Genomic DNA, 25,242 nt, shown 5'->3' with positions numbered 1-25,242 from the left:
GAAAATTATTGATCGAGTTCAGTATCACAAAGTAACGAAGAAAAGTCAGCACAATGGACATCGATTAATAGAAGTCTCACAGTGAGCCACAAAGTACGTGATCATTCTCTCCTCTTCTCTCTTTTATGCCTAAAGTACTAACCACTGCACACAGTCGCCAGAGTAGACCAACATTGAATTTTGTTTTGTAATTTTTCAGGTTTTAATTTGAGGAAATAAATGAATAATCCAAAAGACAAAAAGACATGGACACTTTACAAAGTTAATGATAAACCAAATTAAAAAAATAATAAATTAAATTAAAAAAGATTATTATTTGTTAGTCTTATTTCTTTTCCCTTGTTTTCAATTCCTCCTTCTCTATTATCTCTTCATACCAAATAAAGGCTCTTTTCTTACTTTCTCTCTCTCTCTGTATCAGGTTCTTCCTTTTTCTTCCTTTCCTTTTCAGATTTTTACTCGAGTAATCTGTTAGTCAGGGAAGAAGTTTTATGTGAAGTTTTGAGAGTGAAAGAATTCTAAGATTCTTCCTTGGTCTTTTTTTTTTTTTTTTTATTTATTTATAATTCTTGGTTTATGAATTTGATGGGGGTATATTATGTAATTTGAGCTGAATTGATGTGATGGTGGTGGTTCTGTAGTGAAAGAGAGAAGTGTTTGATAGTTTAATTGTCTTGTTTTGATGAAGTGAAATTGTGTGTGTTTGCAGATCTGGAATTTTAGGGTTTCTAAAGTTGGGTTAAGAAAGGCTAAAAGAAAATGCAGACAAGGTATATGGAGAGGACTAATAGTATGGCTAGAGGTAAGAGAGCTTTAGAAGGTGGTGGAGAAGAGCAACAACCTGAAAGAAAGCGCCCTGCTTTAGCTAGGTAAATTCTTTTGGGTATTTTCTTAAATAAATTGTTAAATTGGTTGTGCAAAATTTGATTGTTGAGTAGTGTTATATTGTAATATTTTGAGTATTTAATTGCGTTTTTGTGTGTTAAGTTGAATTCATTTGTTCTTGAAATGTGGGAAGATAAGTGTCTATTGAAATGTTGTTATCACTGTCAAGGATACTGGATTTCTTTTACTGTCTGCTGCATTTTTTATGAATCAATTGGATTTTGTTGTTAGGTATTGAGAAATTGTCTACACTTTATGCATTATGCGGAGAAGGTTTCTTTCTACTTGCTGAAGTAATATAGTTGGATCTAATGTTTAATGCTAATCTATCGCAGGGTAAACAGTATTTGTGGCAATAAGTAGGGGTTTATTTGATGGCTCTCCAATACTAAAAATATTTTATAGAAATTATCTAAAATATTTTTTTCTTGCATTTATTTTGAGTTGCAAAATCATTAATTAAATTTTTGTATTCAAGTGCAAAAACACAAATTTTTATTAATTGACAATATAGCTAAATTATTTAATCTTTCTTGCAACATGGTTGAACACAGAGAAGATTTTGTTAATCTTAATTTTGAAAAACTACTTTATGCTGAGCTACAATAATGCAAGTGGTTAATAGTATTCTATAAGCTATCCATGCATTTGGAAGTGAATTTACCTTCTCTATGAACCCATAGTTGGAAATAGCAAAGGTTTCTTGAGTAGTATGGACACACTAAAGCCATAGCTAAATAGGAATAAGAAAAAAGTAGAAATGCCATAATCAATATTGCCAGGTCCTTCTTTCGGAGAAAGTGGCAGGCACATGTTTGGGGTGATAGCAGACTCCCTCTAGTATCTCAAGAGGTGTTTTTATTTCTGCGTTTATGATATCTTTTATGACTCTTAATTTAGAAAATAAACTCTAAAGCATCAATATCAGAAAGCATGTCATGGTTTTTCTTCAAATTATCATCATCAAGCAATTTTAAGGTAGATATATTATAAAGGAGGTCAATTTATAGGTTGGTTCAAGATATTTTAACATTAGTTACCAAGTAAATATTGTTAATTGATAACATTTAGACCTTAAATAATAGATTAAGTTTGTCTAGAATTTTAGGGAAGGCAAAACTTTATAGTTAATAATTTATTTATTAAATACATCCAAAAAAATTTATAACATATGTACGGAGAAAAAAGTTTTGAGGCCCTAGGCATAGTGGCCTGTACCTTAAGCCAGCCCTGATATACCTGGCTATTTGATTCTCCTCCTTTTTCCAGTTCTCTTTATAGTCTTGTGGCCAAGGTGATATAACACTTTCTTGCTCTTAATTTATTTTTTCTCTTCTGCTATCTTATATTAAAGAAAAAATTTCATAAGCCCTTTGCAAAGATGCAAGTAAAGGTGGATTTTGTAGTGGAAATTTTTTAAATTGTAGAGGATTTAGTAGTTACCTGCTAGGAATATTGGTGTTGCTTTCTCTCTCTCTCTCTCTCTCTCTCTCTCGTGATAAAGTCAAAAAGGTTGCATTCTTCTCTCATTAGTATCATTGGTTTGGATTTTCTCAGCCTGCTGGAGTCAGTTCTTTAAATAGTTTGTTGACTGTTTGGGGTTTGTGAAATGCGGTTTTAGTTTTCTTGTTTTGTTTGCTCTGTTTTTGTTTTGTTTTGTTTTGTTTTTCTTTTTTTCTATTTTACAGTTTTACCATTTAAAAATTTTCTATTTTCTACTCTCTTTTTTTCATTATCTTTTCATCTTTCTCCCTTTGGGAAAATTACTCTGATGGACTTGCTATCTGTTGAAAACAAGCATAACGGTATTCAATGTGATTATTAGGAAACTGGTTGTATGCAAGATATCATATAATACTATATATGCTCAGTTTGATAATTGGGGACTACTTTATATAAATTTACTGTATGAGACTATATCTATTTTTTGAGTTCCACTCTGATGCAAATTGATATGCATCATGCAGTGTCATTGTAGAAGCTCTGAAGGTGGACAGTCTGCAGAAGCTCTGCTCATCTTTGGAACCTATCCTTCGTAGAGTTGTAAGAATCTTACTTTGCTTATCTGCTTCATTTCTTTGTGAATTGATCACAGATGATTTATACAGGCTATATTTCTGGGAAATTGGATAACTTTTGAGATCTTCAGATCTGAGTTTAGGATCTGGCTTGAATTGAGAGTTGGGATATATTTTTAGCATCAGTTGCAGTTCCCAGGAATCAGCATTTGGATAACATGATCTACAGGCATGTCGTTATTGTCACTGAGCACTTGAGACTAAAAGTTTCTGTCAGCTTTATTTTAAAAAGATGATTTTACAATCATATGCATAGAGTAAATGGAAAGTTTTCCCCTCATCAAGCAACTTGGGATCGAACAGCTCCAATGGCGCAGTTGCTTGGAGTCTTAACAAAATGCTCTGATGGACCAACTTTCTACAAATGAAAGGGGCTATGAACTGGACAGCTTTTACCTAGATTTACAAAATTACTCCTAGAAGGAATAGAAACCTTATCCTCCTAGGAAATAAAAAGGAAAATCTTCATGCAACTTTTTTGTCCTCAATTAGTTGAATCTCTGGAAAGGCCCCTGTTTCTATGACAACTGGTCTGTTTTTTCCTTCATAACTTTTGAAGTGCTTGTGGCAACTGTAGCTTTAAATGGAAGTTATCCTTCCGCACCCCTAAATTTATCTGTTTAATAATGCACGTATAAATGGTACCTCTGTCTTGGAAACTCCGAGGGTTAGAGGTAGTCCACAATAAGAATTGTCTCATATGTAGGTCTGCACATAGTTCATGTAACAGTACACGATATCGAATTTGCTGATGTGGTGTAATTATATGGTTAGGCAAAGCAAAGAAGAGCGAAATTTTATTTTAGAGAAAATTTTATTCTCTATTAAGCACATAATTGTTAATTATTTCCCTTCTGGCATTTTTTATGTACATCTGTATATTTTAAACGTGTTTTGTCTTATTTGGCATCTTATTGTGTTAGTGCAATTTATGTCAAACAGGTAAGTGAGGAAGTGGAACGTGCTTTAGCAAAGTTGGGCCCTCCTAGACTCAGTGGAAGGTAGAAGATATTCTTGATGAAAGTTTGTTTTTTCATAATTAAGCTGCATTTTTTTTTTTTTTTTTTCTGAGTGTTGGTGGCATGTGTTTGGTGGTTGTATCGCCAGATATTTGTCTACATCAGTTTGACTGTATTGATACTTAATAATAGTAAAATCAACTGAAGGCATTCTGATTAATGATCTGGCAGAGGTCCACGGAAAGGAAATTCACTGAACTTAGCCATTGGCTTAGCAGTTCTGTGGCCTTGGCCAAAGTAGGTGGATGCACTGAAACTCTGGGATCATAATCCCAGGACAGCAATTCCTACGCGCTATTTTTTCTAGGTTAAGGATATCCTTATGGATCGTACCTTAGGCCTCTGGTTTCTTTATGGATAAGGAGAGCTGCAGTTGAATTCAGATGTGGTAGGGACTAGGAAGGGGGATAGGCTACTCCCCTTCTTGTGGTCTATGCCTAATGAGCTGGAAAAATGGAAGTTCACTAAAGTGGTGCAATCCACATAACTATAATTATTTACAGGGTAGGATATTTAAATTACTTGCATAAGCATGAATATAGGTTTCCCATTTACGGAATGTGAGGAATTTTAAGCTAAAAGAACCAAAAGTATTAGAAGGGATTAAAGAAGATTTCCATAGGTCGGTACACACTATTTAGATAAGTGCTTGATTGGAATACTGAGTAATTTTATTTTGTGTTAAACTAAGTACTAGATATTAGAAGAAATGCTATTAAAACAATTGATAGCAATGCTTATGATGATGACATACAATATAATTGTGGCTTACTTAAAAGAATTTGGTTGATAAATCATTGCCTTTTTATGAGGGTGAGTGGGAAAGCAATAACCGAGGTATTTCCAGGAAGAACATTACTGTTGTTTGATTATAGAATCGTAGTTTTATTGGAATATCTAATTCTCTGGTACTCTAGCGGCCATAGATAGCCCGTCTGGCTGCATCTACTTGTATTTTAGAATGCATTCTGTCATTAAGTAATTATACAAGCTAAGACCTTGTGATTATGTTGTTTATTAGGAGTAGAATTACCGAACACAAATATCAGTAGTGCATGGAGGTATTTTTGTGGCATACGGATGGGTCTCTTTCATGTAATTCTTGGATCTTTTAGCTGTTGATTGTTTGCTTCTATGACAATGTGGATAATAGGCTCATTATGTTTATGCAGTTTTAACTAGTCATTCTTTAAATGTTCGTGAAGCTAGTGAAAATGACGAAATGGAGTCTTTTTATTTGTGATCAGTCATTAATAACATAGCATATGTTTCCCTTTTGATTATTCTGACTAATAATCGCCTTTCGTTAGCATTTCTTTTATTGATTGCTATTGAACATGTGTTTTTCTTGGCAGTGATTGCTTATTCTTTAACATGTTTGATTTTAGGTCCTCGCCAAAACGAATTGAAGGTCCAGATGGAAGAAACTTGCAGTTGCAATTTAGATCCAGGTTATCTCTTCCTCTTTTCACAGGAGGAAAAGTAGAGGGCGAGCAGGGTGCTGCGATCCACATTGTTCTGCTTGATGCTAACAGTGGTCATGTTTTAACGTCTGGTCCTGAAGCCTCTGTAAAACTAGATGTTCTTGTGCTTGAAGGGGATTTTAACAATGAAGATGATGAAGACTGGAGCCAAGAAGAATTTGAAAGCCATGTTGTTAAAGAACGGGAAGGAAAGAGACCACTGTTGACTGGGGACCTGCAAGTCACACTCAAAGAAGGTGTAGGAACACTGGGGGATCTCACGTTTACGGATAACTCAAGTTGGATAAGGAGCAGGAAGTTTAGGCTGGGCTTGAAGGTTGCCTCTGGATGTTGTGAGGGCATACGCATTCGTGAGGCAAAGACAGAAGCTTTTACTGTCAAAGATCACAGAGGAGAACGTAAGTTCATTCCTTGCCTTTTATTTTTTATTTTTTATATTTCCTATGGAATATGTGAAATTAATTTTCTATTCCATTGACAGTATACAAGAAACATTACCCACCTGCATTAAATGACGATGTATGGAGATTGGAGAAAATTGGCAAGGATGGATCCTTTCATAAGAAGCTAAATAATCAAGGAATATTCACAGTTGAAGACTTCTTAAGACTTTTGGTCAGGGATGCTCAAAGATTACGAAATGTAAGTGGAGGTTTGGGTTTTTGATTCAGTATGTTCCTGCCGTATTCATATTTTCTGATTTGTCTTTATTTGGATGTAGATACTGGGGTCTGGCATGTCAAACAAAATGTGGGATGCTCTTGTAGAGCATGCAAAGACTTGTGGCCTCAGTGGAAAGCTTTATGTTTATTATACTGAAGATTCCAGGAACGTCGGTGTTGTTTTTAATAATATCTATGAACTAAATGGCCTTATCTCTGGGGAACAATATTATTCAGCTAGTTCTCTTTCTGATGATCAAAAGGTTGGTCTTGCATTCTTCTATATATTTATATTTTGAATAGTCTTTTATTATTTTATCCTTCTTAGGTGTTTTAATGTCTCAGCACCCTATGGTTTCTGTATTGCATAGTTTTACTGTGAACAATTTGAAAGCTCGTGAACAATTTGAATCATATACAAACTTGAGAGTGAGTAAAATTGTGCTGAATTTGTGTTTTATCTGTTAAATCAAAGAATGATCTGATTGGTCTGTTTGAGTTTTTTGCAATATGCGCTGTCATTTTTCTACACATACAAATGTCTGCTGCTCGTTTAATTTGACACTATTTCTATGATTTTTATTTTCCTTTCTTTTCTTCCCCTTTTTCGTGCTCAACTCTAAATGTCAAATTATAAACTTAAGTTAAACTATTATCTGTAACACTACTTGTATATTGCAAGAATGAATGTGTCAGTTTCTTCATGGTAGTTGTTTATTGTTTTCTCTATGGTGAGTATAGACTGATGTGTGACGTTTTCTGTGTGAATTTTGATATACTAATTATATATCTTATTCCCTATTGAAGTATGATAATTAGATAAAATGTACACTTGTAGTTCCAGTATTGGAGTTCTTGTGGATTTTTTAAAAATCACGGAACGTATAGAAGCATTTTACATGTATAACTACATGTTGGAAAAAATATTACATGGTTTGAGAATCTTATATATTAGTTTCCTGAATTTATGGATATCCACTGGCTGTTTGTTATAAAAGTGAGTTTTAAAGACCTTCCGGAGTTGTGTCCTCTCAGTAATATCAGCAACAGCAGTGATATCCATGGGTTTTTCTTATTAAATTTATTTTAATTACTCATGTTACAGCGTGTTGCAGAAACATAAAATATTGCTTGTGCTGGGCATTGCTTTGAGTACATATAAAATTAAATGAGTCTACGATCTCAGTGATGAGATTATATCTGATGCAATGTACTCATTTGGTCTTTGAAACTAAACCTTTGTCCAAAGGAGCTTACTTAAATTTTAGCTAATAAACTTGGTTGGTCCTGCTTAATTTTCTTTTCTTGGACATGACTTTACTCATTAAAATTTGTTTTGTAGGTATATGTGGATACATTGGTGAAAAAAGCATATGAAAATTGGAATGAGGTTATAGAGTATGATGGCAAGTCTCTTCTGAACTTTAAGCAAAGTAAGAGGTCAAATACTTACCAAAATGAACCTCAGATAGGCCAAATAGGTTACCCTAATGCTTCAGACCACCAAATGCAGTTGCCAAGGCTACCAGCTTCAGTTACTACTGAGCAGGCTTCTGGGCATTCAGGCCTCCAAGTTGGAGGTAAGTCCTTATAGATATTCAGTAAGTAGTTAATGGGGGTACATTAATTTTAATATTCTCATCTTATTTGGGTTTTCTTGTCTTGTGTTAGGGTTTAACGATAGTATGGGAGCAGGATTCTCGGCCCAATCCCAGCTTGTGAATCCAAATTCACGTACCCAGTTTGACAGCACCTCATTCACAGTACATGAACCTTTGATCAGCAACTCTCACCATGCTCAAGGGATGAGAAATGATAACAGTGTTGGTCTAGCTCTTGGTCCTCCTCAGTCATCTAGCTCTGGGTTTCAAGCTCTTGGCTCTTCCATGCAGCCATCTGGTCTCAATCCTTTTGATGACTGGACCAACAACCGGGACAAGGGAGTTGATGAATACTTTACTGAGGAAGAAATTCGCATCCGAAGTCATGAGATGCTTGAGAATGAAGATATGCAACACTTGCTTCGACTCTTTAGCATGGGGGGGCATGGCGCTGTAAATATACCTGAAGATGGATTCTCATTCCCACCTTATATGGCAGCATCACCAATGCCAAACTATGACGAGAACAGCGGGCGTCCTGGTAAAGCTGTTGTTGGCTGGCTGAAGATCAAGGCGGCAATGAGATGGGGGTTCTTTATCAGGAAGAAAGCAGCTGAAAGGCGAGCACAACTTGTTGAATTGGATGATGAATAGTAGTTGGAAGTTGTTGCTGTCAAAAGACTATTTGCAGCATCAAAAAAGGTAGGTGAAGATGCCAAATGTCTTTCCTGGGCCAGCAATATATTCTTGGAGGTCTTGGGACTGCTCGAAATTGTTTGTTTTGGAAGTCTAAAAAGACCTCTGGGGTGTTTATGGGCATTTAGGTATCAGAGAAATCTCTTCTTGTACAGCTGTACAGTATGTTGTTTCTTCCTTTAGCTACACTTTCTTAGAACTTAGCAAGAAGCTTCTCTCTGATCACTTCTATCATCGTTGGGGTGTATTTATAATAATCTATTTAAAAGATTCTTAAGGGGTGAATTTGTCTTTCGGTTGATGGCCCCTCTCATTCTTGTTGACTGATTAGGGGAATCTTTTTCTAATAATAGCCAATAGATATGACTTTTTTTTTTTTTTAATCAATCAGCATTTGCTATAAATTGTTTATACCATTAATGGTTTGATTTGCTTTTGTTTTTTTTTTTTTTTGTTTTTGGATGAGCATGCTTTTCTCTGATCACTTTGCTCCTGGTTGCATTTGGGTTGAGTGTGCTGAATTATTATTATTTGTTTTCCAGGAGAAAAAAAGAAAAATTTCTTGCAGCTCTTGATCATTCTTTTGACTCTCCATTTAGAGGCTCATCATCAGACTATAATTGTAACATATATTTTTGTACTGATCAGGTAGCATTAGTGAAGTGGTTGCAATATATATCTTTCCAATTCATTCTCTAATTTTTTTTTTTAATTTTCTTATGACTTTATTTTTATTTCTTAAAAGTTTTTAAAATCAATTTTTAGAAATTGCAAGAAAGAAAAAGAAAAAGAAAGAGAATCAAAATTCCTACTTACAAAGTTGTATTAAAATAATTTTCGGGATAAATGGTTTGGGAGATAATAAATATAGAGTATCTATTATCTTTTGGTCTATTTTTGGTGATATGACTATCGAAAGTGGATCTTCTTAGGATAAAAGTTATTAGTAGATTAACAGGAGCTTTATTTTTAATTTTCTTTATGTGTAAAAGAATGTTTTCTCATTTATATAAATGTCCATAAGCTTTATTTTGTTCCTTAAGAACTGATAAGTATTAATTAAATTACATACAAATACCTTTTGATTTAGACTAAAATTTAAGTGTATATATTAATTAAATTATGTATTACTCTTCCTACTCATTTTAAAGTATATATAGAGCATCAGAAATGATAAAGCCACACATATTCTGTTAAGGCTAGATTATAAAATAAGAAATATATAAAAAATATTCATTAATAAGAAAATATGAGATAACTTTTTTTTTTGTTTTTTCACAATTATCTACTTGTCTTGAAAGACGTAATCAAATTGAAAATTGACTTTTATTATTTATGTGTCTGAATTTAATATCCTAAATCGGTTTCATACTCTATGTTCTTTTCAACCTTCCTTCACGGGACTACTTTGCTAAGAAGGATCCGCGGATCCCGCTCTGTGGGATACTTTTTGTTTTATTGCTCTACGCTCGTTATTAATAGAATGAAATTCTTTAATATAAAAGCCATATGTTGCATATGTCGCTACTACCACATTACTTAGGAAAGAGTAAGGAAATGAATGGACTATAGGGTAAAAGAAACCTTAAAACTCTAATTGCCTTATATATATAAAGACCATGATAGATAAGGTAGAATATGAAGTTACTTATTTTAACTTTAATCTTATTATTTCTCTTTCTTTTTCTCTATCTAACTTGATAGTTAGAGTGGGTCGGTTGATATTTCCGTTGACGCTCCCATCTCATCGATTATTGTCTTGCAAGATCAAGCTAGAAAAAGTCTCAATCATGAATTATCAAATATAAAATCATAATAGACATGCTAACTAATAATGAACAAAATAATATATACATAAATGAGAAGACTTTATAATTTAATTTATATGAGTAAAACAAATAATTATAAAATAATAAAAAAGTATGTCGTTAATCTAATTTACTCAAATAAAATAAGCATGCATCTTAATCTAAGTCAAATAAATAAAATAAAAAAATAAATATACATCCTTAATCTATTTTATTCTAAAGAAATCATTCTAGATCTATTTAATTTTAATTTATTTTATATTATCCAACTTTTTTAATTACTTAATAATTTCAAAAACTAAAAAAATTAATTAATTTAGTCCAAGTGGGTTAATTTTAAATAATTTAAATTAATCTAAAAATTTCTTTAACTTATTTTAATAATTGTCTAATAACAAAATTAAAATATAAATAAGAAAGAAAAGATTACTAAAATGAAAAGAAACAAAAAAGAAATTAAAGATAACATATGCATGAATTTTAAAAAATAATCAAAAAATGATTATGGAATAAAAAATAAATAAATTGGATTGAATCAAAATAAAAAATTTAGAAAAAATAATTAAAAATATTAAAAGCAAAATAATTTTAAAAAATAAGAAGTAAAGCAAATTAAAAATAAAAAAAAAGCTTTGAATTTATATTAAAAGCTCAAGATTTCAGTTCTTAAAATACTATTATGAAAATGAATACAAAAAGATAAAACATACGTTTAAATTTATAGTAAAAGCTCCACACATGAAAGATGTTAAAATATTTTTTTGAAACAATTCTTTAGGTTAAAAATGCATATATAGATTTAACATAAACTATGGGCTGTTTTTGTAGAAGAATTAAAAAATCTTTTCTTATGATTTTTTTGTCAAAATCTTTGCTTTCTTACAGTTGGTTATAGATTTTTTTTACTATTTTTCAAGAAAATAGCAAGTGATATAAATATCTTATTTATGAGTACTTGAAAAACTAAGTTTATTTGAATAAATCTTTGTTACATGTATTAATTTAAAAAAAAAATTATGAGTTTTTGATTTATTGATTTGTAGTAAAAAAAAAAAATGATTACAACTGATAATTTAAACATGCACCTAAGGAGTAATTAAATTGATAAAAAGAGTTCTCAAAATAATAGTTTGCTGTAAATCCTTTGTAAGAATAAAAATATTTTTTAGAGCAATATTGTTGTTTAGAATTGCAGCTTCAATTTTCCCCGCGATTCTGATTTTTGAACTATTGGCTGAGGTAAGCCAACAGGGTTCCTGGGAAGAGAGGATTTTCTGCATATAAGAGATTTTAAAATCCTTTTAATCTGCATCATATCTCTGATAAACAAACTTATTCATTTATGCACAGTAGTAAGTCCCGTCTAATTTAAGGGCAGTAAATCTGGTAGCTTGGTCCATGTTTGTTTAGAAAGTTATTTTGATTTATTTTAAAATGAATTTAGAATCTTTTCTCTGTAGATCTTCTTCTTTTTCAAACTCTTCTACCTCTGAGTTTTCAAGGTCTAAAGGATTAGTAAATAGTGAGGAAATCACTATTGAAGATTTTTCAAAGCATATTGATGATTGGGAAATACCCAAGATTCAAAAGAAGCAAATTTATGAGTTTCAAAGTTTCCTATCTTCAAAACTGATTTTACTATCAAAACTGAAGAAAGAGATATTCAAATTTCAAAGTCTTTTGAAGAAATCTATCTTTCGAATCCAAAAACCCTCTAGAAACATAAAGAAAAAGACTATAAATACATTCATATAGGTCTTGTCCAGGTAGGAATAAAACCCTTGACCAGAGAAGATTTAGATACTTCCATCTTAGCAGTCCTCAGAGATGCTAGGTTTACAAATTTCTATGATTCTTTATTAGGTATTGTTGAGTCAAGCCTTAATAAAGGACCAATTTCTTTCAATTATTTTCCAAATATTACAATTTCTTTAAATGAAAAATATTTTAAAGAGCATTGTTCTCCAAATAAAAACACATAATTACAAAATGCTTGAAGGATCTATTCTGATAACATTGATTTTCAAAATACATTACAAAGCTATGATTTCTGCTTTTGGTTCAAAACACAAACTCCACTCACCAAAAGGAGAAACCTTATTCCTCCAAACAAATCTTTCCAAATCCAATGCAACTATTCCAAAAACTATTCAATGGAAGGATATCACTCTTTTAGAAGAATGGATCCTTGAAGGTGCAACCCAACCTGAATCACCAAAGCAGACAGAGCCAAATACAAATCTCAGAAACATAACCCAGTTTCCAGATGGGAAAGTCAAGCTTACATTCAACAGGAAATCAACTTCTTCTAGATTTTCTGATAATAATTCTTCAACATCGACCATAGATATTGGAAGGATATCAAAAATACCTTCTGTTATTTATGCCCCTTACAAAGAACCAACTCCATCATAAACATAACCAAGATTTTCAACATATGATATACCAAGCTCAAACACCATATTACAAAATGTTGATTACCAAAGCAATATTTCTAGACCTCTTTACAATGAACCAAAGAAAGATGATGATATAAAGACCGTCTCTACCCCCTCTTCACCATCACCATCTGCAATAACCCAAAATCTAGAAGCAGAAATCAACATGATTTCAAAAGATTTTCAAATCAATAAAAAGCTTTTACATGAAGATTTCTATTCAAAGAAAAACCATTTCAAAAAACTTTAGTTTTTTAAACATTTTCTACAAGAAATGGACAGTATCCAAGAAAGATACTACCAATTTTGCATACAAAACAGAATCCAAATCAAATTCTTTGATTGGTTTCAGATTTATTGCAAAGAAAATAGTATTTTTTATCCTTTCAAAGAAAAACTTATTAGTCATATTACTGTAAGGAACAAGACTCTAGAGTGGAAGGTTGGAGAAAACCAAACCATCCAGTCTGAACATCCTCCCCTTAGGAAAATAACCATTTCTTATGGAGAGAACGAAATAGAAGCCGCACCTTACAAATTAGTAGGAGAAGAGCTTGAGAAAAATGTCAAGAATATTATTCAGCAGAACAATTTCTCAAACACCTATCTTAATACAATAGGGAAACAACTAGTTAGGATAGAAAGCCAAATTCAAAAACCTCCTACAGTTTTCACCTCTCCAATTTCCAACACTGGTCATCCAAGAGAGATAAGCTAAACATAAAAGCTCAAAAACCGAGTCTTCAAACCTTACAAGATCTCAAAGCCTAGTCAAGACCAATTTCAGAAGCAAACTGAGTTTGCTAGAGCAGTCAGGGAACAGCTTAACAAATTAGCCACTTCTGAGTCCTCCAAGAACCTAGTACCTGATACTTCTCAATGCAGTAGAAATATCAGTGCTATAGATCAAGCCCAAAGCAATGAATCCAATGATTCAGAGCTTGAAAGTGTCACTGAAAAATCTTCCAACATCAACAGATTGGGATGGCAAACCCCTAGATTGACTTGGCATACTTCTAGGAATACTGCCCTAGATTTAGGAATAGAAAATAGAAATAATCTCCTCACCCAATCTAGGTTCAATGCTTCTTCCGTCTATGAATGGAATATAGATGGAAAGTCGGAGTACAACATTCTTGGTCTCTTATAACAGATGACCATGGCAGCTAATGCCTACAAAACCCAAAGCAGTACCTCAGATAGAGCTATAGCGGAGCTCCTTATAGTTGGTTTTTCTGGCCAGCTTAAAGGATAGTGGGATTACCATCTTACCCAAATACAATAGCTCTAAATCCTAGGTGCCATCCAAACCACCATAGAAGGGACCCCTATCTTAGATGAGCTAGGAAATCCTATTGAGAATGCTGTGTCAACCTTAATCTTGACGATTTTCCTCCATTTCATAGGAGACCCATCTCTTCTAAAAGATAAGAATGCTGAGCTTCTCAGCAATCTAACCTACAAAAAACTTAGCAACTTGCATGCTTATAAAGATACTTTCCTGGCCAGAGTCATGCTTAGGGAAGATTCAAACCAACCTTTCTGGAAAGAAATATTCTTAGTTGGTTTACCTAAGATACTAGGTGAAAGAGTTAGGAATACCATAAGAGAAGCCCATAATAGCCAGATCCCTTATGATTTCTACACTTATGGTGAATTAGTTAGCCTTACTCAGAAAGAGGGATTAAAAATTTGTCATGACCTTAAACTCCAAAGACAACTCAAATGGAAAATGAAGAAGACTAGACAGGAGCTAGGTAGCTTTTGTAATCAGTTTGAGTATAATCCCATAGAACCTTCCCCTACCTACAAAGGAAAATGCAAAGAAGATTTTTCTAAACCTTTTAAGAAAAAACATTTTTTCAAAAATAGGAAAGTGCCAAAAAATAGAAAGAATTTCTACAAAAGACCATCTTTTTCTAAATTTCCAAAACAAAATTCAAAGGAAGATTTTAGAAAAATTACTTGCTACAAATGTGGGAAAAAAGGACACTTCAAAGTATTGCAAGTTTTTAAAAAACTTCATGAGCTCCAAATAGAAAAAGAAATTTTGAGCAAAATTTCAGCTCTTCTTGTTGATTCCTCTGAATCAGAATTTTCAAATACTGAGGAAGAGTTTCAAATTGATGAAAATAAAACCTCTTCCGATTATTCTGAATTAGAATCAGATGAAATTTCAAAAAATATTAATATGCTTACTAAGCAACAAGAAGCTCTTCTTGAAGCCGTCAAGCATATTAATGACCCTCAAATCCAAAAATAAATTTTGAAAGAAATTTTAAAAACTGAAACCCTCATCCTTTCTTCTAGTAAGAACACCTATGATCTTGGAAAAAGGGAAAAAGCTAAAAAACCCTCTCCCTACTATCCAAGAACTTCAAAAAGAAATTAAAACTATCAAAGCTGAACTCAAAGAGTTGAAAGAAAAACAACAAGATGATTCTGTTTTACTCTAAAGCCTGATTCTTAAACAGAATAGTGATTCTGATTCTGAAGAAGAAAATGATTTTTGAAATCTTAAGGTTTCTGAGAATGTCCCAGAAAACTTCATTAATGTGTTAAAAGAAATAACCTCAAGAAAATATTTGATTGAAATAAAACTCATTTTCCCTGGTGATTTCCAAATAGAAACTATAGCTTTATTTGATACAGGAGCAGACCTCAACTGTATCGATTATGAGCTAGTTCCTAAAAGGTATCATCAAGAAATAGAAAAAAGGCTTACCTTAACCAATAGTTCAAAGATCAGAATTGCGGGGAAAACTGAAGCTGCAATTCTAAACAACAATATTGCTCTAAAAAGTATTTTTATTCTTACAAAGGATTTACAACAAACTGTTATTTTGGGAACCCCTTTTATCAATTTAATTACTCTTTTCAAAGTAACTACTGTTGGTATCATTTTTAAAGCTAAAGATTCAAAGATTATTTTTCCTTTTTTAGAAAAATCCAAGAAGAGAAATCTCAATCTTATAAAAGCTCACTCAATTTATAATTTTGAGATAAATGCTTTGATTAAAGGAAAACAAACCCAGCTTTTCCATCTAAAACAAGATATGAATTTAAAAAGAATCCAAAGCCAATTGCAAAATGAATTTGTCCAAAGAAAAATTTCTGATTTGCAAAAGAAAATTGAAAAAGAAGTTTGTTTTGATCTTCCTAATGCTTTTTGGAAAAGAAAACATCATATGGTGAATTTACCATATGAAAAAGATTTTAGTGACAAACAAATCCCTACTAAAGCCAGGCCTATCTAAATGAATGAAACCCTTGAAAGTCATTGTAGAATAGAAATAAAAGATCTAGAACAAAAGGATTTAATTACCAAATCCAGATCCCCTGGTCGTGTGCAGCCTTTTATATCAATAAAAATAGTGAAATAGAAAGGATAACACCTAGGTTGGTGATTAACTACAAACCTTTGAATAAAGCTCTAAAGTGGATTAGATACCCCATTCCAAATAAAAAAGATCTTCTTCAAAAGCTTCATTTTGCTTTTATTTTTTCAAAGTTTGATATGAAATCAGGATTTTGGCAAATCCAGATTCATCCTAAAGATCGGTACAAAACTGCATTTACAGTTCCATTTGGTCAATACGAATGGAATGTGATGCCTTTTGGATTAAAAAATGCTCCTTCTGAATTTCAAAAAATTATGAATGACATTTTTAATCCTTATTCAAAGTTTTGCATTGTTTACATCGATAATGTGTTAATCTTTTCAAATTCTCTAGAGCAACATTTCAAACATTTGGAGACATTTTTCTATGTTATTAAGAAGAATGCTCTAGTTGTTTCAAAGTCCAAAGTATCTTTATTCTAAACGAAAATTAGATTTCTTGGACACTACATCTCCCGGGGAATTATCACTCCAATTGAAAGGTCTCTAGCTTTTACTTCAAAATTTTCAGATAAAATTTTGCAAAAAACTCAATTGCAAAGGTTCCTTAGTAGTTTAAATTATGTCATGAATTTTTATTCAAATTTAAACTGTTTAGCAAAACCTCTCCATGATAGATTAAAGAAAAATCCCCCTGCATGGACGGATGAGCATACAAAGATTGTCCAAAGCATTAAAAAGCAAGTTTCTGAAATTCCATATTTACACCTAGCTGATCCATCTGCATTCAAAATTTTTGAAACGGATGCATCAAATTTAGGTTATGGTGGAATTCTCAAACAAGTTCAAAATAAAAAAGAATGCATTGTCCAGTTTACTTCTGCATACTGGAATGACACTCAAAAGAATTATTCAACTATTAAAAAAGAAATTCTTTCAATAGTATTATACATTTCAAAATTCCAAAATAACCTTTTAAATCAAAAATTTCTTTTAAGGATTGATTGTAAATCTGCGAAAGAAGTATTGCAAAAAGATGTTCAAAATATAGCTTCAAAACAAATTTTTGCCGGATGGCAAGCCATTCTTTCCGTTTTTGATTCTGAAATCGAATATATAAGAGGAGATTTGAATTCAATTCCAGACTTTCTAACCAGAGAGTTCCTTCAAAATAGGAGTGACAATGCCAAGAAAATCGAGAGCAAAAGACAAAGAGAAAAAGCCAACAGCAAATACAAAAGCTGTTCAAAACTCAAAAAAGGAGATTTTACCCTCATTTTCAAAGCCTATCAGAACCTGGACTGAGATCATCTAGGAAGAAATAGACAAAAGCAAAGAAGACCCAGCCCAAAAGCAATTCCAAATTCAGGAGTGGCTTGCACAACAAACTCCCGAGTTTTTAAAGCTGGTCGAAGAATATTCAAAGCAAGTACCAAGGGCTGAAGTCCAACCAGAAATTTCTCCAAAGTCATCCTCCTCTTCAAACAAGGGTAAAGGTATACTCTCTATCCCTTTTTTAAAACCTGAGATAGTAATTTTTCCTCGAAACCTATCTCAAAGCTCTCAAAGTATTTCAAAGCCTAACTCATAAGAAATAGTTTTGTCTCAAACAAAACTTTTCAAAACCAATGATTATGTAGAAAAGTAAAACTTTCAAAGCATTTTAACTATTGAGGAAGGATTCTGTATAGAAAGCCCCTCAAAACTAGTTTCAAAAGTTTTTCCTCCAGGATGGTACTTTAAACCCTGGAATAAATCAAAACCCCAATCTTACTACCAGTCTATCCTTGAGGTAACTGGTTCTGCAAAATTTAAACACTTCAAAAAGCATAAAGACCACAAAGACCCAACATATTCTACATACACCATCCAAAGAATCCTTCACCTTTCAGATTGGAGAATGGATTTACACTCGCCAAGATCTTTTCCAACTTCCCTCCAAAGCACCTACCCTTCAAGCCTAAATACAACTTTCAACTATTGGGACTACCAACAAGCTTGGTTTAATACCTTTTTTTTTATAAAACAAAGGACAAAGCCATTCTTGGCTTTTCTACTTCAACACAAGCACAATCCAAACTTCAAAAATCTCATATTGATTTAAACAATGGTGGAATTATTATGGCAATGTTCCAAAAACCATAATTCCAGAAGTTCTCCTTTTGTTTAATCTATTCAAAGCTCACTATAAACCCAACAAAATAGAAATATATTTTCCTTCCTTACTTCTATTTTGTTCAAACTTCTTCCTTCCGTGGTTATGCGTATGATATTTCCACTTCAACCAAGCAACAGATGGAGAAATCATCCTTGCCTGAAGATTCAAAGTTAAATGGTGGGATAAATTCAACCACCAAGAAAAATTATCTCTAAAGATGGTACAAAGTTTTCTTTCAAAAAATAGCTTCTTGCCACCTCCGAAAGAACAGACCACTTTCCTGGCACATAAGTCTTTCATTATTCCAAAGCTAGCGGCGGCTCAAACAGAAGAAGATTTCTTACAATTGATCAAACAGTTGTTAGAGACCACCTCTTCAAAAGGAAAATCTAAAGCTTCATCTTCCTCTTCCAGCAACAGCTCAGCAGCAATTGATCTAGATGGTGACTCGAATAAAGATGACTGTTTTGGGATATTTAAGCCCATCAAATAATATCTTTGTAAAGCCCTTGGGTTGAAAACTAGAAATAGCAGCCCAAGACAATTCTGCAATGGGCCAAATGCCCAAAAAAAAAGGAAAAGAAAAAAGAAAAAAGACTCTGCACCATTACTTTTTAAAAGAAAAAGATTCCAAGCGTGGCAGACAATTCCTGCAAAAGATGTGGAGCCCCTCACTCCATTATGAAGAGCATCCAAAGCAAGAATTATTGAGCCTCAAGGCTGAAGACCTCTATAAATAGAGGAGTTACCAAAGAAGAAGGCAGACTGAAAAATCACAAGAAACTCTTGTATTCTTCAAGTCCTTAGAAATATAGTGAGAAAAGAGAGTGAGCCAGAGAGAGAGTGATAGTGAGAAACCACCTTACTCTTGTATTCAACTACTCTTGTAAGTTATATTTCTTTGTTTAAAGCTTTCATTTTAAAGCTTTCATTTCAAAGTTTGTATATTTGTTCATCAATAAAAATTTATTATTTTGTTATTTTGTTATTTCATAGTCTTTAACAAGGGTATGCTATGTGCTTGCCTCGTCTGGGGATCCTGCACACCAGAAACTTGTTAGTAAACTCGTTTGTCTCTCCTTGGTATATATATATATATATATATATATATATATATATATATATATATATATATATAAATACTATTTTGATATGCTAGAAACTTTTATATATATTGTGCATATATTATTATCTTTTTTTTTTCTATGTTTAGAAATACATAGTGAATAATGAGTGGGAGGAGACTAAATTTATAGAATGATCAAATAGATCATTATACAACTAGGAAAGAAATGAGATGACATGGGACATTGATTCAAAACTTGTTGGCTAGTTATTTAGTTTAATTTTTTTTTCTTGTAATAGTGTTGTCCATGTATGGACAAGCAATGAAATGACCATTTGAGTTGGCCAATAAATTGGATTACATGTAATTATGTTATACATTGATGATGTTTGATAATATATTTATTCTAAAAAATTGGCTAAACTTTTAAATAGCGGTCTAATTTATAATTGTATAGATACCAAAGATACAAAACATAAACGAAATAACAGTTGTAGATACTATTTATATATTATTCGTATACCAAATATATATGAAACATATATTTCTTCTGTTCTGAATTGATAATTTAAGAAATTAGATTTTTCTTAATTGATATCATTAATTTGTACCATTTTCTTCTTAAAATACAATTCTTATACTTATATCAAGTTAGTTCATTATATAAACTATTTATATTATCTGAGATTCAAATAAGATGATTTATTGCGGTGGAATTTTAAATATATAAAAAGATTATAATTTTATAGCAAAAAAATAAAAATATAATTGTATGTGATGATATTTTTATAAATTTAAAAGGTTTGTATGTATGTATTGAAATATTTTATTATTTTTGTTTTTATCAATACAATATATAAATACGACTAAGATATGTTTAGGATATGACTAGAATGCTTTTAGGATAATTGTTATATCTTGGATCCAAATCCATCTAGCATTATAGACCTAGGACTAAGAACATGTGCAGCTCGCTATTTAAATACAACGCAGTCTCAATGCATGATTTTAATGGCCAACTAAAGCGAAAAAAATCGTGAGCTGAGGTGACCAACTTTTACTCCAACAAAATTTATTTTAAAAAAGAAAACCCTATCACTACTATATTACTACTAAAAAATCAGTTCTCTTTCATAGAGCCTGTTCAGTTCAGCTGATCAATGCAGCTGGTAGTTGGTAGCTGGTGGCTGATAGTTGGTAGCTAATGGTTGATAAATTAAACCGTTTGGTAGAATTTTATTAGCGGTTGCTGTTAGTATGTTAAATGACTATTAAAGTCATAATTTATCTTTAAATATATATTTTTATTTTATTATATTATATTATATTTAATGATACAAATTAATAAAAGTAACTTATAGTATTTAAAATATTATAATTAATTTTCTGTAGCTCAATTGTAGTTATTATTAAAAATATTTATAAAAGTATTTTAAAAGTAGAAATTTAAATTTAAATTCTATTAATAAAAATTTCTAATTTCAAATATTATAATTTTAAATATTATAATTATTTAACTATTAAGAATAATTTCAAAATAATAATTCTTTATTTTAAAATATAAAAATTTAATTAAATGAAATCAATTTAAAGTAAAGTTACTATTAATAAGTTTTAATAAGAATATTAGTGTCCAAATAAATAAATAAAATCAAATCAGCTATCAACTGATAAGAAAAAGCTCTAAAATATAGCTGATATGGCTAAATTAGCTATCAGCAGCTGATTGGGAATACATCAGCTATCAGTAGTTGTTTCTTAAGTCTTTACCAAACACTTTAATATAGTTGCTCAGTGAGAAACAATTATCAACTGCATTAAATCTTCAAACCAAACACCCTCATAATCTCTTAAAAAAGCAAAAGACTCTTCTTCTCTTACACATTGTCTAAACAAAATATTTCAAAAGCAATAACCTTTTCTTACCTTTTTAAACACTTTCTGTTTCTTTTCTAATCTTTATTCATCTCATACCCATTAGACATCGTTAATCCTCTTCTACTCTGCTGTGAGTAAAATTCTTCTTACCAACTTTCTCCATCCTTGTTTTATATAAACTCCTTTACTGTAACTTTCTATTTGTTTTTTCATTTTCTTTTACTATCTATTTCAATGATTTTAGGTTTAGAACTTTTGCAAATCTCGTTATTTTGTAAAAATAGTCATATATTCATTTGAAATAGCATTTCAATATAATAACATAGTTATACTGCATGTATAAACAATGCTAAAGATATTAAAGAACATATAATTTAGATATTATGAAAATAAAGTTTATAACTGAAAAAATAATGTATTATATATATTTTGTTAATGACGAATATATTGTTTGCTATAGGTTTATTACTTTATACATATAGGTTCATTACTATATATATATAGGTTTTTTTATGTTCATTTCTAAATTTTTTCTTAAATGAGAAACTTCTTAATTGGACATAGTTGTATTTAAGTAACAGATAATCACAGTAGAAAGTTTCAAACCCTCTCTTGCTGGACAACTCAAAGTGTTAAGAAGAAAGTCAAAGAAGAACTCCAAACAGGTGAAAAATGTTGTGGATAGAATAAAAAATGTCAAATATGAAAAAAGAAAGCAGAAGAAGTGAAGATGATGGAAACTAAAGAGTTGAAATTTCTAAATCTACAAATGTCAAGAAGGTAAATTAATGTTATTTAAGATTTGAGTATAAACCTAACTTTATATAATTATTCATAATAATTAGGTTCATTTAATCTGCACTACATGTTCTTTAAATTATGTATCTATATTAAATACTATTAATGAATAAAATTTTATATTTATAAGAGTCTATGTAGAAAGTATCTACTGCCCTAAAGAAAGTGGCTGAAGTAGTGGTTGAGTTTGGAGAAGTAATGGCAGAGATAGGATGAGTATATTAAGGGAGTGGAATATTGAATAAAACATTCACTTTCATATCTAAAATGTCACTAACATTTCAAGCTCACAGGGAGAGGAAGAAACTGATACTGATATTGAAAAACATAATGAAAATGATATGACTTTTTCAGTGATCCAAGTTTCCTTGATGCAGTCGTGAAACTTGAAAAAGTAATCAGTAAGACATAGAAACACCCGGCAGTAAAAGGTGATGTTGCTTCTTCATTCTCTTTGGGCCTCACTCTTGAAGAAAAAGATGAAAGTAGTCACCTTCCTTATAATATCCTAGTATAATAAATAAATAAATAAATAATATTATTATTAAATAAAAAAAGAAAGAAAGAAACTTTTCTTTTTCTTTCCCCGCCCCCCACCCCCCTTTTCTTCTTCTTCTTCTTCTTCCCCTCCCCGTCACCTCCCATTTTTGCACCTGCCATCCACCTATCGCCTGTCCGACGCTGGAAACAAGCTTCTCATAATCGAAAATCCCTGAGCCAAGCTTCCCCCATCATTTTCCGTCGCGGGCAGCCTCGGTGGAGCCTCACCGGAGCAGCACCTTTCCGGCCTTAACCCGATGGCTTCCAGCGAGTTTCCAGCCAAAGCTTTTGCATTTTCGGATTCCCCGCAACTCAAGCTTCACGTAGGTGCTTCAGGATTCGGATTCCGACACTGTTGCCAGTTTTGACTTTCGAACTCTAGTGTTTTCCAGACGCGCATAATTTTAGATTTTTGACTCGGTATAATTTTATTTGGACTTTAAAAATTATTTTATAATTTTAGAGAAATAATTTTGCTATTAATTATCAATTATAGATAACTTAATTTAATTGAATTTAATTAATTATGAGTTAAAAATAAATATTGCAAATTAATTGGTATAATTAATTATTGTATTGTTTTGTGGTAGATGTAGTTGTGTTGAATTAGTTTAAATATCCGAAAATTTTGTGTGGGTTGGTTGTCGAAATAAATATTATATCGGACTGTCTGAATTTTAGAGGAGGTTCTGTCAAATTTTCGGTAAAATTTTCGAGTCTGAATTTTCTTACGCAGTCTAATCTAGGAGTTTAGGCCTAGGAAAAATTAAGAATATCTTATTAACTTAGTATTTTCGTGAATAGATAATCCGTCCATCCAGCCAGCTCCACCCGAGGCGTAGGAGCAGACTGCAGAGCGCGGTAAAACTCTAAATTAAAGTCATAAAATCAACCATACCTTGTTATGCCTAAATTAAATGCGACATTAATTGACTAATAATTTTTTTGATTATTATTATCATTATTTTTACTATCATATTTATTGTTATTTTATTATTATTAGTATTACCCGAGACTATTAACTTTTAATTCTTATTATGTTATTGAATTATGTTTTCTTATGATTATACTATTTATAGTTATTATTAATGTTATGATTGTGACATTGGGATGACGCAACAGTAGAACATGCCACATGATGGGTTGCATCAGGACCGCGTGCACACCAGTATTAATCAGAGACATGTAGTAAAGGTTATTTTTGAGTTTGCCCTATTCGAGTATAACTGTCTGGGCTGTGGAAATTTGATTGCCGGAGGAAAGTCCCTGGTCGAGCGTTGCTCTCTAGGCGCTGGCTTATTTATGAATCAAGTGTCCGAGCTAGATTTAAGGAACCTAGTTGAGCTTCGCTCGTTGGGCACCAAACCTATTGGAATAAGAGAGCCGAAAGGTTACTAATATTGGGGTTAGGGTTCTGCTGAGGCACTCATCCCATAAGTATTTCAATTTGTATTTTTCTGAATTATGGTATGACATATGATTTAATACAATATGACATGTTATTCCGATTTAATAAATACTATTTTGAGGAGACTGTAATTGTTATAGGATCATATGATATTAACTCACTCGAGGTCATACCTCAATTTTAATTTTCGTGTGATGCTTAGGTTCTCCGTCTTGCACTTGACAACCCGACTTCCTTCTCCATCGGGCCTATTGTAATTAATTCCTATTTTTATGTTCTGAATTACTTAAGATTCTAGACTCTCCACATTAGTATACCTGATATATTATGTTTGATTTGGTTTGTAACAAATTTTTGAAATGTTTATTAACATCCAGTTAGGTACTTATGAATGACATGTGGGCTGGTTTAATAGTATGTTTATATATGCATATTTGAATTGTCAATTAATCAGGCTTACTACGGGTTTTAGTGGCCTTAAGCCTACCCATATCTTAATGCCAGTTACGGGCCCACAGATTGGATCGTGGTAAAGTTGGTATTAGAGCCTAAGGTTAAATTTCCTTCGACCTAGGTTAGCTTCCTTAACTACTACGGAGTTAGGGTCGAGTCTGTCCTTGCGTGTTTCTTTGATTCTAGAATTTGTGCTATACGTTAGAGAGTCTGTTGGGTTTAATATCTTGATGTTTATTTTCAGGCCTTGCTATGCCGAGGACTCTAGCAGCTGCAGCAGCAGCGGCGGCCAAAGAGACCTGAGATGAGGTTTCCACTCAGTCGGCCCTACCAGCCCCTGCTCGTGATACCAGGAGGCGAGGTAGGCCTTGAGCAGTAGCCCAATCAGATCAGGGCGAGGCTCAGGAGGCACACGGTGCTGGTGGAGTCCTAGTGGAAGCGTTGATAGCCGGTATGACTAGGATGCAAAGGGCTTTAGAGCAGTTGTTAGCTTTTCAGTAGCAGCAGGCTGCCTAGGATTCAGGGAGCTGCGGTAGTGGGTCTGGTATTAGGAATCCAAACAAGGTCCCCATGTCTGAGTATACTAAGCTGAGACCCATAGAGTTTGATAAGGCATCTAGGACCCTTTGGACTTCCTAGACGAGGTTGAGAAAATGGCATCAGATTTGCACTGTTTTGATAAGAGGAAAATCGAGATGGCCGGTTTTTCTTTGAAGGGAATAGCATCTTAATGGTTTAGAGACTATATCCGCCCATTTTTGGATGGGTTATTGTGGAGGTAGTTTAGGGACAGGTTCGAGGAGTACTTCATCCCATTTAGCGTGAGGCAGGAGTTCAGAGAGAGATTTGAGAGGCAGGTTAAGGGAGACCTATCAGTAGCGGAGTACACTAGCCAGTTTGTGCAGTTGAGTAGGTGTGCGCCTATACTGT

The 25,242-nt window shown here is 32.4% G+C and overlaps 1 protein-coding gene across 1 annotated transcript; it reads left to right on the top strand.

The window, feature by feature from the left end:
* The first annotated feature begins 261 nt into the window (after positions 1 to 261).
* LOC8277909 (calmodulin-binding protein 60 B) lies at positions 262 to 8,808 on the top strand. The gene is made up of 9 exons (XM_015723606.2): positions 262 to 421; positions 710 to 869; positions 2,853 to 2,928; positions 3,906 to 3,964; positions 5,371 to 5,864; positions 5,948 to 6,108; positions 6,188 to 6,391; positions 7,471 to 7,708; positions 7,800 to 8,808. Exons 2-9 carry the CDS (start codon positions 760 to 762, stop codon positions 8,381 to 8,383), a joined length of 1,926 nt encoding a protein of 641 aa, XP_015579092.1. The 5' UTR covers positions 262 to 421; positions 710 to 759; the 3' UTR covers positions 8,384 to 8,808.
* The last annotated feature ends 16,434 nt before the right edge of the window (positions 8,809 to 25,242 follow it).

Source organism: Ricinus communis, chromosome 3 (assembly GCF_019578655.1).
Source record: "Ricinus communis isolate WT05 ecotype wild-type chromosome 3, ASM1957865v1, whole genome shotgun sequence".
Lineage (NCBI taxonomy): Eukaryota > Viridiplantae > Streptophyta > Magnoliopsida > Malpighiales > Euphorbiaceae > Ricinus > Ricinus communis.
The sequence above is the reverse complement of the archived record's forward strand: the minus strand, read 5'-3'. Positions and strand labels throughout refer to the sequence as shown.